At 48.0% G+C, this 17318-nt stretch overlaps 1 protein-coding gene and 1 long non-coding RNA gene across 5 annotated transcripts in view; one reads left to right on the forward strand and one right to left on the reverse strand.

Annotated features, from left to right (window-relative positions):
- LOC120981430 overlaps window positions 1-17318 on the reverse strand; it is a 49675-nt gene that overhangs the window by 16950 nt on the left and 15407 nt on the right. For 2 of the 4 annotated variants that reach the window (XM_040410967.1, XM_040410969.1), the window contains exon 3: window positions 2191-2881. In XM_040410967.1, the coding sequence (XP_040266901.1) occupies window positions 2242-2881 (640 nt within the window). In that variant the 3' untranslated portion in view covers window positions 2191-2241. Of the gene's footprint in view, window positions 1-2190; window positions 2882-17318 lie in introns of those variants that run through there. The other 2 variants (XM_040410968.1, XM_040410970.1) reach the window with 2 other exon arrangements.
- On the forward strand, window positions 3227-16666 carry LOC120981432. The gene is made up of 3 exons (XR_005774715.1): window positions 3227-3585; window positions 10192-10197; window positions 16655-16666. It is a non-coding gene; the product is annotated as an uncharacterized LOC120981432 (long non-coding RNA).

Consider the following 17318-nt stretch of genomic DNA (forward strand, 5'->3'; position numbering starts at 1 on the left):
CCTATTGGCCTTTGAATATTAACTATTAGTCAGTTCTAGCATTCCTGTAACATTTTTACACAAAAATGCCCCCTATCTTTCTCTGAACTACAAGATAAATTCCCCCGGTATTAGATTTCCTCTATGCCAGAGAAATATTATGCCATAAAACACCCCAAGAATGTGCCTCCCAATTTAAACCACCTATAGTAGAGGCCAGCTCCCGTAGAGCCGCCATTACAGGCAGATACAAATTCCTTCGTGCCCTTATTGATTATGATGAGTCCCACCTCTCCATCACTAAATGGCACTCAGATGACCCTGGTCTCACATGTTACCCGATTGGCCAATCAGACAATGCCTTCATTTTTTTTATTAAATTAATCCATAGGGCTTACATTACCCCCATAAGAGGTTATACAATGAGTATTTTCCCCAGTTTCCCAATGGTTCTGGGTTAAAGTTCACAAATTTACCACCCAACACCCCTTTGGATTCCATGTGGGCAATTATGGGCTAAAGTATTACATATGGTTCCAGCCGGTGTAAAAAGAAGAAATATTTAAAGTCTGGAAGCAACCTCTCCCCCCGTCATTTAGTCTTTTCTCTGAGAAGCTATACTTTATCATGAAGATGGACTGAATAGCGGCGGCCCAGCACAAAGGGAGGAAGGTGAAATCTTTCTTTACAGCATGGAGTAAATACATTGCCTGGCTTCCTGCAGAGACTCGCTCTAAACTGCTCTCACGCTTTTCTTTGACTATATGGTACCAGTCTCGTATAATGAGTAATGATCCCCCAATATTTGTCTCTTAAACTATCACTCCAAAGTCCTGATATTTCTGAGGGTGGGTCATCAATAGTAAGGAGCGGACAACCCTTTCAAAGAACATATTAAAGAAACATTGAAATAACAATTACTGAACTGGAAAGAAGATTTGGACTGATGCTAGGGAAAGACCAGGAAGGTATCGCAGGAGGTTCAGAAATCATCCAGTGTTTCTCTACATTTGGCCTGAAGACCTCATCACTCAAGGAGAGGAGGAAACTGACTCTAAGGCCCCTTCACCTGAACGATATGGATTGTTTCTGAATCACAAAAATAAACATGGTTTTGAATGCAAATGCAGTGAGTTTTGTCTGCGATTGTGTTCAGTGGTTCAGTTTCTTTTCACATGGAAGCCATCAGTTTTGATGCATTTTTCACAGGCGTGAAATAAAAACTTTAGAATTACAAACAACTCCTAGTATCCATCAGTGAAAAACGCTTTGCATCTGGATGTGATGCGTTTTTCACGGAAGCCCCATTCACTTTGGGACCAGGGCCGCATGAAAAACGCAGAATATAGAACATGCTGCGATTTTCACATAACCCAGAGATGATGCGTGAAAAACAATGCACATGTACAAAGACCCATTGAAATGAATGGGTCAATTCACTGCAGATATTATGCGTTCAATTCACGTATTGCACCTGTACGGAAAACTCGCTCATGTGAAAGAGGCCGAATACAGTGGTATAAAATCATCTTGTTGAAGAATCACTTGCACAGTGAGTGAAGATTGCTAAAATTCTTAATCAAAGGCCAGTTTGCAGACATGTCTTATAGCAATTAGAAGGAGGTAATCCTGACAAAGGAGCCTTATGACTCATTCACACATCAGTGTTAGATCAGTGATAACCAAATGCAGCTCTAAAAACAGAACAGGAGCAGAACTTTCCCTTATACCTTATATCTGTGGAGGCTCCAGACCTGTTTTAGGCTACTTTCACACTTGCGGCAGAGTGATCCGACAAACAGTTCCATCGCCAGAACTGCCTGCTGGATCAGGCAATCTGCATGCAAACGGACAGCATTTGTAGACTGATCTGGATCCGTGTCACAAAATGCATTCCAAGAACGGATCCGTCTCTCCGCTTGTCATACAAACGGATCAGTTTCTATTTTTTTTTTTACATTTTTACCAGTCTGCGCATGCGAAGGACAGATCTGGCATTGCAGTATTTTTAATGCCGGATCCGGCAACTGATCCGGAATTTTGGATGGAGATAATACCGCAGCATGCTGCGGTATTTCCTCCGTGCAAAACGCCGTTCAGTGACTGAACTGAAGACATCCTGATGCATTCTGAATGGATTTCTCTCCATTCAGAATGCATGGGGAAAAAACTGATCAGTTATTTTCCGGTATTGAGCCCTTATGACAGAACTCTATGCCGGAAAAGAAAAACGCTAGTGGGAAAGTACCCTTAGGCTCACAATCACTGATGGAACTCCGTTTGGGTGGTGGAAGATGTGGCCTCTGGCCTAGACAGGGAAGGAGGAGGTGCTGGCCTTAGGCCTGCTACCCACTGAACATGGCAAATCATATCTTCGATGTCAGGCAGAGGCTGGTTGGAGCGAAAGACTGAAGTCACGGCATGAATGTATGACATGAAGTCTTCTTGTCTATCAGGACGCATCTGGCGACAGGAAGAAGCAATCTCGTAGCCAAAATAATCGTACTCATCATCTCCATTCAGTCTCCGGATAAGGGACAGAGCCTCCCTGTGCAGTTGCTTGTCTATCAATTGGCGGGCTTCCTCATTCTGGCCACAGGTGGCAGATGTGGCGGTAGGGGGATTGGGATATGTGGCCGCCCTGACAGCAGCTGTTGTTGCAGGAGCAGTGGCTGGTGATACAGTGGCGATTAGCGCTGCTGCTGAAGATGTCCCCTCTCTTGGCGAGGGTGGTGTGGCCACCAAAGATGGTCTTGCTAGGTCTTCATTGTCCCTCTCTGCTTTCTGTGCGTTCTTTTGATAACTGTCAGGAGTGGACTCCCCCTCCATGAAGTCCTGCTCCTCTTCTTTAACAAGGGACTTTGCCTGGCTCTGTGGCTCCTCAAAATTTCCAGATAATCTGCTAGAAATAAAATATTAGTAATACAGTACAGCACGCACTTAACCACTTGCTTACCGCTGCATTGTATAGGTAGGGGCGGTAAGCTGTTAACTGTAATCCGCCGTATAAAAGCAGTGGGTACATTGCAATCTGCCGGCGCCCTGTTACACTGCAGATCCCCGTGACATTAGACAGCAACGGTCACCGTGAAGATCCCGGAGACCAGCCAAAGTGGTCTCCGGGCATCTGATCCCTGTTCTCGTGATTGGTGGGGCTCCCACTAATCTAAGAGTTATCCTCTATAAGCGGAATACTTCTCCTGACTGTGGCAGGAAGGGGTTAATTACCTTTTTACCCCCCATAAAATAGTCAGAAAAATGTTACACCTATAAGTTATTAGTTGATAACCAATAGGTCAAATTCTGCTACAATCACTGTAACTGGGATACTCTATTATTGTTATATAAATACCACACAAAAAAAGAGTAAATTCACTTCCCATAGATTAAAAGTATAATGTTTATTCAAAAGACACAAATCATAATCATATAAATTCCATAATAATGGTTAGCATGTGGTGAAGATATCAAATTAGAAGCGCCACCTAACCTGAATTAGTGCACCTAATGGTAATAGGTCAATGGAAAGGTACTGGGTAGAGAGTAAGATCTAGTAGACATACTATACACTGAATTAAGTATAACAGAGAGATCCACCCTCTGAAAGTGGGATGGCCAACCTGAGGCTCTCCAGCTGTTGCAAAACTACAACTCCCATCATGCCTGGACAGTCTACAGTTATCAGCCTACAGCAAGGCATGGTGGGAGTTGTAGTTTTACAACAGCTGGAGAGCCGCAGGTTGGCCATGCCTGCCATATACCAAGACCAGATAATAAGATGTCTGGAAAGTCTACTGGAGTAACAGAAAATAATCATACCAGATAGTGACAGGAAAAGTGGACGCTGCCTCCTCGACGTACGTTTCGCCGTTCTGCTTCCTCAGGAGGAGTGGTTTTTGTGGGGCTAAAGGGTCGATTTTTAAAGAGAGAAGTGTCCTATAGGAGGACCTGTCTTGGGGTCGTATGATGCATACAGCGAATGATGGCTCACTGCGGTGCATGACGAATCAGATGCGGCCACATCATATCCGCTTCCGCCCTTCCCCTGAGTCGGATGCCGGTGAGGGCAGTCACATGCCTAGGACGGCACGGACTGACGTCACCGGCGCACAATCTCCTTGGAGACTGAGGGAAGCTAGCGGGCCGTCTGACCGTCAGGCGCACTGAGCCATACTCGCGGCGCAGAAAGACAACAATTAAAAGGTGAGAAGAACTTAAAATGGGAATACAAAAAGGGAAAGGGAGAAGGACTTGAGTGACAGAATGCTAGTGCATTGAGCGATCGCCCAAAATATTTGCAGTGCAAAAAGATGCCAATATGCTAATACGTTATAAAGTGCAATATTACATGTGGCTATCAGCAATAAATAATCTCAGTTATGTTAAAAATACAAACAGATCTATGGGAAGTAAATTTACTCTCTTTTGTGTGGTATTTACCTATAAGTTATTAGTTTTAGCAACAGTATAGCAGACTACATACAAAAAAAAAAAAAAAAGAAAGATTTTTGTGAACTCGCCTGGAAAATCTCTCTCGCTCATATCATTGGGGGACACAGGACCGTGGGTATAGCTTGCTGCTATACCCACGGCGACACTAGGCTGAAAACTGTTAGCTCCTCCCCTGCAGGCTATACCCCCTCCAGCCAGGAGAGAGCATTTCAGTTTGTGCTCCAGCAGTAGGAGAGACCAAATTAAAAGTAAAAATCAACAGAAAACTGTACACTGTCATGAGACCTAACCAAACACAAGGTCCCAACAGACAAAACAGGAACCCCACTTGCCTCACAACAATATGTGGGTGGGTGCTGTGTCCCCCAATGAATCAAGCGAGAAAGAGATTTTACAGGTGAGTTCACAAAAATCTAATTTTCTCGCTCATATCATTGGGGGACACAGGACCGTGGGACGTCCTAAAGCAGTCCCCGGGGAGGGAAACAAAATTCTCCCAAACCAACTCTCTATGGAAGCCACTGAAATGCGGCCTGCAGAACCCTGCGGCCGAGAGAAGCATCCTCCGAGGCCAATGAATGCACCCGGTAAAATTTAGTAAAGGTGTGTAGAGAGGACCAAGTCGCTGCTTTACACAACTGAGACACAGAAGCGTGGTGGAGGTGTGCCCAAGAAGCCCCGACCGCTCTGGTAGAGTGAGCCATGATCCCGGGTGGAGGAACCTTGTCCCTGGAACGATAGGCCTCGGCAATGGCCAAGTGAATACACCGAGCAATAGTCACCTTTGAAGCCGCCAAACCTTTACGAGGGCCTTTTGAGATAACGAACAGAGCGTCAGTGCGTCTAAAGGGGGCCACCACCGACAGATAGATCTTCAAGGCCCGTACTACATCCAGACGATGGAGGGAAACCTACCGCCGATGAGAAGGCTGAGGGCAAAACAATGTCCTCATTCACGTGAAAGGCAGAAACAACCCTTGGTAAAAAAGATGGCACTGGACGAAGAACCACCTTATCTTGGTGAAACACCAAAAAGGGTTCCTTGTAGGAGAGAGCTGCCAGTTCCGAAACCCGTCGAATAGAGGTAATGGCCACTAAAAAGGCCACTTTCCAGGAAGGTAGAAGGACGGAAACTTCACTCAGAGGTTCGAACGGCGCTGTCTGGAGTGCACCGAGAACCAGGCTCAGGTCCCAAAAATGTAATGGGGGCCGATATGGGGGAACGGTATGAGCTACTCCTTGCAAGAAAGTCTTGACCGGACCTAGGACGGCTAGAGTACGTTGGAAAAAAATGGACAGGGCCGAGACCTGCCCTTTGAGGGAACTGAGAGCCATGCCCAGGTCCAATCCCGACTGAAGGAACGCTAGAACCATCGGAAGGGAAAAACGCCTGGGAAGAAGAGCTCGTTCCTCGCAGAAACGCAAGAAGGATTTCCAGGTCCGGTAGTAAATCCTAGAAGAGGAAGGTTTCCTGGCCCTAATCATGGTTCGAATGACCGCATCAGAAAAACCTCTGCGTTTCAACAGAAAGGTTTCAACAGCCACGCCGTTAAACGTAGCGTATCTAAACTCTGATGGAAGATGGGCCCTGGGACAGTAGATCGGTTCTGATTGGCAGAGGCCACGGAGCATCTCCTAGCAGAAGAATGAGTTCTGAGTACCAAGCTCGTCGAGGCCAGTCTGGGGCGATCAGGATAGTCTTGATGCCTTCCTTCCTGATTCTGCGTAGGATCCGAGGTAGAAGTGGTAACGGTGGGAACACATAAAGAAACGCAAAGCTGTCCCAAGGCGCCACAAGAGCGTCCATGCCGTGTGCTGCTGGATCCCTTGCGCGAGAGAGGAAGCACAGGAGCTTGTGATTGAACCTTGATGCCATCAAGTCCACTTCCGGACGTCCCCACCTGAGACAGATGGCCTCGAACACCTCCGGATGGAGGGACCACTCCCCCGGGTCCACTGTTGTCCGGCTGAGAAAGTCTGCCGTCCAGTTGTCCACTCCCGGGATGAAGACTGCCGAAATCATCGGAACATGGGACTCCGCCCACTGCAAAATCTTCGCAGACTCCTGCGTCACCGGAAGGCTATAAGTCCCTCCTTGGTGGTTGATATAGGCCACAGCTGTGGCATTGTCCGACTGCACCCTGATCGGACGACCCTGCAGAAGTGGAGTCCAATGGACAAGGGAAAGATGAATGGCCCGGAGTTCCAGTATGTTGATGGGAAGTTTGGACTCGGATGGAGACCAAACACCCTGGACTGTCCGTGTGGCGAGAACTCCGCCCCAACCGCGAAGGCTGGCGTCTGTTGTAATGATCGTCCATATCACTGGACGGAAGGATTTCCCTGCCAACAGATGCGCAGACTCTGTCCACCAACCGAGGGCTGTACGCGTTTGGAGGGACAGCCGGATCCAGAGAATCCGGGGATTTGTCTCAAGATGACAAAATGGCTCGTTGAAGACACCTCGTGTGAAATTGAGCGAAGGGAATGGCCTCGAAGGAGGCCACCATCATGCCCAGCACCCGCATGCAATTGCGGATAGACATATTGCGGCGTTGGAGTAATATGCGTATAGATCTCTGAATGTCCACGCTCTTGTCCAATGGCAGGCGTACCACGGCTGCACCTGAGTCTAGTATCATGCCCAGAAATCTGATGTGTGGTGGGAGATAAGCAGGATTTCCGCCGATTGACTATCCACCCGAAGCGGGATAGGGTGCTCAAAGTGATCTGAAGACTCTCCTCGCATTGGGAGACCGTAGATGCTTTGATCAAGATATTGTCTAGATACGGGAGGATAGTGATGCCCCTGGAGCGCAGGAGACCCAGGAGGGGGGCAAGCACCTTTGTGAACACTCTCTGAGCTGTCGCTAGGCCGAATGGCAGGGCGACGAACTGGTAGTGACATGAATGAATGGCAAAACGAAGAAAACGTTGATGAGCGGGTGCGATGGGAAGGTATAAGTAGGCGTCTTGGATGTCTATCGATGCCATGAGTTCTCCCTGTACCAAAGAGGCAATCACGGAGCGGAGTGACTCCATCTTGAACCGTTGAATGCGGAGGAAGCGATTCACTATCTTGAGGTCCAGCACTGGGTGAACATCGACTTCCTTTTTGGGTACTACGAAAAGGTTTGAATAGAAACCCGTAAATCTTTCGTGTAAGGGGACGTATGAGAAGGGACTGGACTGCTTGGAAGAAAGCAGCCGCCCGACCTGGATCCTTGGGAGGCTGGGAGAGGAAAAAACGGTTTGAATTCTATCTTGTATCCTGGTGTCATTACCTCTCGTGCCCAAGCGTACGATTTTTTGAGGTCGCCACATTTCCTGAAAAAGAAGGAGACGACCCCCCACCTGTAAGGGTGGGGCCTCACCTTCATGCTGAGGGCTGTTTCCCGGGAGCGGAACGAGGCTGTTGCACTCGCGGACGCCATGCTGGCTGGGGTTTGAAGGATGGGCCTTTTCGCTGGTCCTGATTGGGTGGCCTACATGCAGGTGGGGCCACCGGACGAGTGCCCGCAAACCTACGAAAAGACTGATAACGGGAAGATGTGACCCTAGGACGAAAGGAACGTTTCGCCTTGGGTTGCGGTAAATGGGTGCTTTTTTCCCCCTGTTGCTTCCGAAATAATATCATCTAGCCGGGTACCAAAGAGTCGAGACCCGGCAAAGGGAAGTCTTGAAAGAGAACGTTTGGAGGATGAATCCGCCGACCAGACTTTAATCCACAGTTCTCGGCGGATAGATACCGCGAGAGCCGAGGAACGGACGACCATCGTCCCCGCGTCCAGAGCCGCTTCGCAGAGGTACTTTCCTGCCTGTGAAATTTGTACCGCCAAGGACTGGAGTTCCGCCGGAGGAAGATTGGTCGCAAAGTCTTGGTTCAAAATGGAGGGCCCACTCCGAAACCACCTTGGCTACCCATGCCGATGCGAAGATCGGGTGTAAGGCTGAACCACTGGCTGCAAAGACTGACTTCGGCGCATTGACTCGCTATCGATCTACTGGGTCCTGGAGAGAGGAGCCATCCGCCACCGGAAAAGTCGTGTTCTTTGAGAGGCGAGCGACCGGTGGGTCTACCTTCGGAGGTGAGGCCCATTTTTCCACACAATCAGTTGGAAACTAAAGTTTAGTCTTACCGGTAAACGGTTTTCCAGAAGTCCGACATGACAGTACCCATTGGAGGATGTCCTATTGGATATCTGTAGGGACAGGAAGCGTGAAAAGGTTAAAAGGCCCCTCCCCTACCCTCCCACCAGTGTTCTTTCCAATTACTACACCAGATAGGATCCAACCCATTTATTGAACTTCCATGTTAATCTCACATTGGAAATGTAATTAGGGACCCTGGCAATAATCGAAAAGAAATATGGGGGGGAAAATAACGGGTACTGTCATGTCGGACTTCTGGAAAACCGTTTACCGGTAAGACTAAACTTTAGTTTCCAGGACGTCCCTCCATGACAGTACCCACTGGAGAACTACCAGCTAAATAACTAGGGGGGGACCACAGCCTGAAGGACCTTACGACCGAACGCTAGGTCCTGGTTGGCCAGAGAATCAAGTCTATAATGCTTAACAAATGTAGAGAAACTGGACCAGGTAGCGGCCCTGCAAATCTGCTCCACCGAAGCATCCGCTTTTTCTGCCCATGACGATGCCACTGCTCTGGTGGAGTGGGCTTTTATGGATAAAGGGCAAGTAAGACCTTTTTGTATGTAAACCTCTCGAATCAAGTCTCTGATCCAACGGGCTAGAGTCTGTTTCGAGGCCTTGCTGCCTCTGTTCCTTCCCCCAAACGAAACAAAGAGGCTCTGAGATTTTCTCCATGGCGCCGTCCTCTGAAGGTAAGCGAGAATGGATCTTCTTACGTCCAGGCAGTGGAATCTTTCCTCCTTCGTATTCTTGGGGGAGGCACAAAAGGAGGGAAGGATTATTTCCTGGTTCCTGTGAAATGGAGATACTACTTTTGGTAAAAAGGACTGATCTAATTTTAAAATGACTCGGTCATCCAGAATTTTCAAGAATGGTTCCCTGATGGAGAGGGCTTGAATCTCCCCAATTCTACGAGCTGTGGTAATGGCTAGAAGAAAGACAGTTTCTAGGGAAAGTAATTTATCTGATAACTGGTCAATAGGCTCAAAGGGAGAACCACAAAGACCGTCTAAGACTATATTTAAGTCCCATGGGGGGTCTGCCTAATAGTAGGTCTCAACCTGGAGATTGATTTAACAAATCTTCTAATCCACCTGTGGTCTGCCAGAGGGGTATCCAGGAAACTACTCAAAGCCGAAATTTGGACTTTAAGGGTACTGGGTTTCAGACCCAAATCGAACCCTGCCTGTAAGAAGTCCAGGATGCAGCCTATGGATGGGACCGAGATCCCTGGATGAGAATCTGAGAGCCATGATGTAAACCTCCTCCATATCTTTAAGTATATGGCTGAGGTTACAGGTTTGCGGCTCTGCTGCAAGGTTGAAATTACCTTATCTGATAGGCCTTTACTTCTCAGGATTTGCCTTTCAGGATCCAGGCTGTTAGTTTCAGTTTCTCGAGGTTCGGGTGTTCCAGGGGCCCCTGTACGAGAAGGTCCTTCCTTCCTGGAAGGGTTATTGGATCGTCTATGAGTAAATCCTTTAGCAGCGGGAACCAGGCTCTCTTCGGCCAGGCCGGGGCTATCAGAATAAGGGTCACTGAGCAAGCCTTTAGCTTCTTCAGGACCAAAGGAATCAAGGGAAAGGGAGGGAAGGCATATGCCAGGTTTATGTCCCAAACCTGGGATAAGGCGTCTACCCCTAGTGGATTGTCTCTGGGGTTCAGAGAGAAGAACTGATTTACTTGGGTGTTCCTCCTGGAAGCAAATAGGTCTATCTGTGGGAATCCCCACTGGTGGCAGATCTGAAGGAAGACCTCCCGGTTTAGGCACCATTCGCCTGCGTCGAGACAGTGTCTGCTTAGAAAGTCTGCTGCTGAGTTGTCTGCCCCCTTCAGGTGAACGGCCGTCACAGAGAGGATCTTCCTCTCTGCCCAGTGAAAAATCTTTTCTGACAGAACCTGAAGATGAGGGTTCCTGGTTCCCCCTTGCCTCTTCAGGTAACACACCGTAGTCATGTTGTCTGACAGGATTTTGATGTGGTGGTTGGAGCGAATGAAATCGGCCGATTCTAGGGTCTTCCATACAGCCTTCAATTCCCTGTAATTTGAGGACCTGTGGCTGTCCAGGCTGGACCATCGACCCTGGAAGACATGACCCTTCAGATGGGCACCCCAGCCCCACTGGCTTGCATCCGTGGTGATGACAATGGAAGGAGACGGGTTACCCCCTTCCTTAGATTTTCGGGGTTGATCCACCACGAAAGGGATTTTAGACACCGCTTTGTAAGCGCTATCCTTGTGTCTAGGGAATGATGATCCCTGTTCCATGATGACAGGATTGCGGCCTGTAGGATCCTGGAATGAAACTGAGCCCACGGGATTACTGATATACATGATGTCATCAGGCCCAGAATTTTCATAGCCTCTCTTAGAGTATGGACCCTCCTTTTTTGGAACGCCACTATCTTCCCCTTTATGATCTCCTGCTTGGACTCTGGAAGGAAGGAAAATTGATTTCTTGAGTCCAAGAGAACTCCCAGGAATTGTTTTCTGGTGCTTGGTCTTAGGTCGGATTTGGGGTAATTTATTATCCAGCCGAGATCCTTGAAAAGAGCTAGGGTCTGATGGATGCTGCTCTCGAGGTTCAGTTTGGTGTCTGCTATTAGGAGAAAATCGTCGAGGTATGGAACAATCTTTATCTGCTGTACTCTCAGATACGCCACTACCTCTGTGATGATCTTTGTAAAGATGCGAGGGGCCGACGAAATACCAAAGGGGAGACACTGGAATTGGTAATGAAGGAGAGTCCCCTCCTGGATGACTGCAAACCTGAGATATTTCTGGTGTAAAGGATGAATCGGGATGTGATAATACGCATCCTTCAGGTCCATGGTACATAGTAGATCTCCAACTGAAATTAACGGGATTGCTGATCTTATGGATTCCATCTTGAACTTGTGATATGTTATTGACTTGTTCAAGGATTTCAGGTTGATAATTGTCCTGTAAGAACCATCCGGCTTTTTTATTAGAAAAAGGCTTGAATAGTGTCCCAAGTATTTTTGATCTTCCGGAACCTGGACTATAGCATTTAATCTTAGAAGCTTCTGCAAGTCCAGACCTAACTGATCTTGTTGCTCCCTTGAATGGAATTTGGTGATTAGGAATCTTTCCGGGGGAGGACCGCGAAATTCTAATTTTACCCCTTCTCGGATGGAATTGAGGATCCACTGATTTTGGGTAACCCGAGTCCAGGATTCCCAAAACAGGCGGAGCCTGCCCCCTACTGGCCTGATGTCATTGTTTGCTTGGGCCTGAGTTAGGATTGAAGAGGAACCCTCTACCTCTCCCTCCTTTAGGGTAGCTCCATCTACCCGTTTTACCTTTTCCTCTCTCTGAGGATGTGAAGTGCCTAGAGGTCTTACGAAAGGGCTGTACTGGTTTCTTTGCCTTTTCTTCTGGAAACCCCTTCTTTTTGTCCGCTGCACTTTCCAAGATGGAATCTAGGACCTGGCCAAAAAGGTATGCTCCAGTAAAGGGGATTGCACATAGTTTATTTTTTGATGCAATGTCTCCCGTCCAGGATTTGAGCCAGAGGGCCCGTCTTGCAGTATTTGTAAGGGCGTCATTCCTGGCTGAGAAACGAATAGACTCTGCCGAAGCGTCTGCCATGAAGGATGCTGCAATTTTTAGTAAAGGTAAGGACTCGAGTATTTCCTCCCTGGAAGTTTTCATTTTGAGATGTTCTTCCAGTTGCTCAAGCCATAGGCACATGGCGTGAGCAACCGAAGTTGCTGCAATATTAGCATTAATAGTAGCCGCTGAAGATTCCCAGGCTTTTTTCAGAAGAGCATCCATCTTCCGATCCATGGGGTCCTTTAACTGTGAGGAATCCTCGAATGGTATGGACGTCTTCTTCACCACTTTGGCGACCTGGATGTCGACTTTTGGAACTTCATCCCAAAGTTTTGTTTCCTCCGGGTTAAAAGCCATCCTGCTTTTAAACTCTCTGGGTATATAGAGCTTTTTATCGCCCTCTTCCCACTCATCTTTGATAAGGTCCTGTAAGTACGAATTTACCGGGAAAAGCTTTCTTTTCCTGGCCCTTAAACCGCCGAACATCTCGTCCTGTACAGAACGCTTCGGCTCCTCCTCCTCAACAGCCATGGTTTGCCTCACTGCTGTAAGGAGCGAGTCCAGATGTTCTGAGGAAAACAGATATCTCTTGGGTTCCTCTGACACGGAAGGGGGGGATCTCCTCCTCCATTTCGTCCGAAGGATACCCGGTTTCCTCCTCCGACTCTGATACCACATGTACTCTGGCACGCTTGGACGGAGGGGAAGAGGGAACTGGAAGGGAAGGGGGCTGACTCATTCCTGCCGCCTGAACTTCCTCTCTGACAATGGATCTCAGCTCTTCCAGAAAAGATGGTTGCTCCTCCTTCAGGATTTTTGCCAAGCAATCCGTACAGAGGGCCTTCTTATACGACTCAAAGCTTTTTAGTGCACGTAGCACATTTCCTAGCCTTTTTCCTGGAGTCTCCATGTGGTTTGTGTCCCGTCTCCTTTTCCACCTTAATAGGGGGAGAAGGAGATATAAAAACTGGTCTAAAGGATTTATTGACCTAACCAGCCGGATACTACTTACAGTAGTCTGGATGAGGGGGTCAGCTACCGCATCTAGCCTGCTCAACCCTTGGGCCTCCATGATGTACCTGCCTGGAGCACACATCACAGCGTTTTTTAAAGGATCTTACGTTACTGGCCCATCCCTCATCGCCGCCGGATCCGCCTCCTCTTCCGGGGGACTCATCCTAAGAGGAGTCGACCTCTCATGCGAAGCCTCCGGCTGAGGCTCCAGCCTGAATGCGCGCCGGTATCCTGGCCACGTCACTTCCGGGTCGCACAGGAAGTGACGTGGAACCCATCATCGGAGGAGGACGGAGCCGCTGCTGTGCGCAGAGCTCCATCGGAGAAGCCGCAACAGCGTCCTGGTACCGCGGCATCAGAAAAAAAGGTACCCGGAAAGCTAGGGGACCCCTTCCCGGAGGGGTGCTGGCTTTAGGCCGCAAACGGAGGCTGAAGAGGAGAGGCATGAGCCCCCCGACCAGCCTGGCCTAGAACTGATCCCTACAAGTAGCAGAGATCCCTTCTCACAGCTCCTATCCCCGTAGGGACAGGAAGAACACTGGTGGGAGGATAGGGGAGGGGCCTTTTAACCTTTTCACGCTTCCTGTCCCTACAGATATCCAATAGGACATCCTCCAGTGGGTACTGTCATGGAGGGACGTCCTGGAAAAGGGTAGAGCAAGTCTAACCGCTTTGGGACAATGAAGCGCAAACCTGGCTGGTCCCAAGCCTTTGCGACAACAACGGAAAAGTCGTCGTGTACAGGGAAGGACTTAGGGGTCTGCTTTGTACGCAAAAACGACACTCCCTGGTGGAGTGGAGTTCCTCCTGAACTTGGAAAGTGTCCCGGATAGCTGAAATCAGACTACCATAGACGCAATCTGGGAAGACTGCTCCAGGTCCATCTCCGTATCTGAATCCGCAATCTCACCATCTGATGTGAGTCACCTAAAATGGAGGACGTCTGAGATCGGGAAACTGGAGGGGATGCAGAGGCATCAGAAGAGGAATGACGACCTGATCTGGGACGCTTCCTAGTAAGCCTGCTCCTAGTTTGTGCGCCTTGCGAAGGTGAGGGCTGCACTGTGGGTGATCTCTCTACCAAACGACCCAGTAATGAAAGGGTGGAATAGGAGACTTTGGAGAGGTCTTCTACTGCCCGGGACAGGGACCTTGCCCAGTCAGGTTCTCCACAGCCAGAGGGGTCTTGAACTCCTGTGGGTTGTGACAATATGGATGGATGGCTTTGGTCCACTTGTCTTCTTCGGGGGCGGGGGCAAGGCGGTGGGACAACCGACACCGGCTAGCCTCCCAGAGAGACAGAGACGCCATGCAAATCTGTGCCCCATGAACCTAATAAAATAAAATAAAAAAAATTCCAAGAGCCACCCTGCTAAGGCCTCCTACGACACTAAGCTAAAAACTGAAATGCTCTCTCCAGGCTGGAGGGGGTATAGCCTGCAGGGGAGAAGCTAACCGTTTTCAGCCTAGTGTCGCCTCCTAGTGGCAGCAGCAAGCTATACCCACGGTCCTGTGTCCCCCAATGATATGAGCGAGAAATAATTTATATATATTAGTTTTAGCAATAGTGGACTTTGTGTAAAATATACAAACATTCATTTTTTTTCCTTTTCCTAACCCCATTTTTTTTTTTAATATATAGGTATTTTAGCTATACTTACACTGAGCAAAAATAACACTTTCGGTTCTGCTTTCATTTTGCATGAGCTGAACTCAAAGATCTGAAACATTTTCGACATACACAAAAGACCCATTACTCAAATATTGTTCACAAATCTGTGTCAGTGAGCACTTCTCCTTTGCCGAGATAATCCATCCCACCTCACAGGTGTGGCATATCAAGGTGCTGATTAGACATCATGAATATTGCACAGGTGTGTGTCTCATTTGCCTCACGCAGTGCAACACATCTCCGTCGCATAGAGTTGATCAGATTGTGGCCTGTGGAATGTTGGTCCACCCCTCTTCAATAGCTGTGCGAAGTTGCAACATATTGGCAGGAACTGGAACACACTGTCGTATACGCCGATCATCCCAAACATGCTCAATGGGTGACATATCCGGTGAGTATGCTGGCCACCATGCAAGAACTGGGATGTTTTCAGTTTCCATGAATTGTGTACAGATCCTTGCAATATGGGGCCGTGCATTATCATGCTGCAACATGAGGTGATGGTCGTGGATGAATGGCACAACAATGGGTCTCAGGATCTCGTCACGTTTTTTCTGTGCATGCACCTGTGTTCGTTGTCCTTAACATACGCCTGCCTGTACCATAACCCCACCGCCACCATGGGCCACTCGATCCACAACGTTGACGTCAGCAAACCGCTCACCCACACACGCTGTCTGCCATCTGCCCTGAACAGTGAAAAACGGGACTCATCCGTGAACAGAACGCGTCTCCAACGTGCCAGATGCCATCGAATGTGAGCATTTGCCCACTCAAGTCGGTTACGACGACGAACTGCAGTCAAGTCCAGACCCCGATGAGGACGACGAGCATGGAGATGAGCTTTCCTGAGACGGTTTCTGACAGTTTGTGCAGAAATTCTTTGGTCATGCAAACCGATTGTTGCTGCATCTGTCCAGGGGGCTGGTCTCAGACAATCATGAAGGTGCACATGCTGGATGTGGAGGTCCTGGGCTGGTGTGGTTACACATGGTCTGCGGTTGTGAGGCCGATTGAATATACTGCCAAATTCTCTGAAACGCATTTGGAGACTGCACATTTCCGAGTGGTCTTTTATTGTGGGTAGTCTAAGGCACACCTGTGCAATATTCATGCTGTCTAATCAGCACGTTGATATGCCACACCTGTGAGGTTGGATGGATTATCTCAGCAAAGGAGAAGTGCTCACTAACACAGATTCAGGGCTCATGCACACGACCGTGCCGTTTTTGTGCGGTCCGCCCGTGTGCCTTCCGCAAAACGGACAAGAATAGGACACGTCTCATAATTTTTGCAGGGTCACGGAATGGAGCAACGGATGCGGACAGCACACAAAGTGCTGTCCGCATCTTTTGCGGACCCATTGAAATGAATGGTTCCGTATACGGAATCAAAATACGGACCGTATACGGAACGCAAAAAACGTTTGTGTGCATGAGCCCTTAGATAGATTTGTGAACAATATTTGAGAGTAATGGGTCTTTTTTTGTGTGTAGAAAATGTTTCAGATCTTTGAGTTCAGCTCATGCAAAATGGGAGCAAAACCGAAAGTGCTGCGTTTATATTTTTGCTCAGTGTAGTATAGCTTTTTTGCATTCATATTTTTTTAATTTACCATTTATTTTTTTTAAAAAGCCAAAAGCTTAAAATTTCCCAACATGAATAACTTAGGGGGACAACATTAAAGGGGTTGTCTGGGCTTTTAATATTGATAACCTATCCTCAGGACAGGTCATCAATATCAGATCGACGGGGGTCCGACACCCAGCACCCCTGCCGATCAGCTATACGAGGAGACTGCGCGAGCAGTGTGCACGTGATGTCTCCCTTCCTGCTCACCTCTGCTGTCTATGGCAAAGCAGCAGCCAACAGGAAGCGAGATGGTAGATAGCACGTGCGTCTCCTCATACAGCTGATCGGCGGAGGTGTAGGGTGTCGGAACCCCGCCGATCTGATATTGATGACCTATGGTGAGGATAGATCATCAATATTAAAAGCCTGGAAAACCCCTTTTAAAAATATATAGTCACTTTGAAGGAGTTTCTAATGTTTTGGCACTGTTCTGGCAGTATGGTGCCATAGAACCTGCAACAGAAAAATAATCAGCTAAAATCCAAAATGTACTCTAGTCCTTTTAAGTCATGCTGTGGGCCCAAGCAATAGATAAATTACACAATTAAGCTTCCATTTTCACATTTCAAATATACAGAAATGTTTTGTCTTAAATTTTTTTGCAACAGCTAGAAAGGAAAAATAGGAAAGAAAAACTTTTTTTTATAATTTTCAGTTTTTCCTTCAATATATTTTCTTATATTTGTTATCTAATGGCACAAAAGAAAAGTCTAAGTGCTGTTTTCTCTTTAAACCGCCGATTGGTGGAGGTTCCGGGCGTTGGATCCCCTCTAAACTGATACTGATGGCCCATCATGAGGAGAGGTCATCAATAAAAAAAAAAGTGGACAGTCACTTT

The sequence above is a fragment of the Bufo bufo genome, chromosome 11 (genome assembly GCF_905171765.1).
Source record: "Bufo bufo chromosome 11, aBufBuf1.1, whole genome shotgun sequence".
NCBI lineage: Eukaryota > Metazoa > Chordata > Amphibia > Anura > Bufonidae > Bufo > Bufo bufo.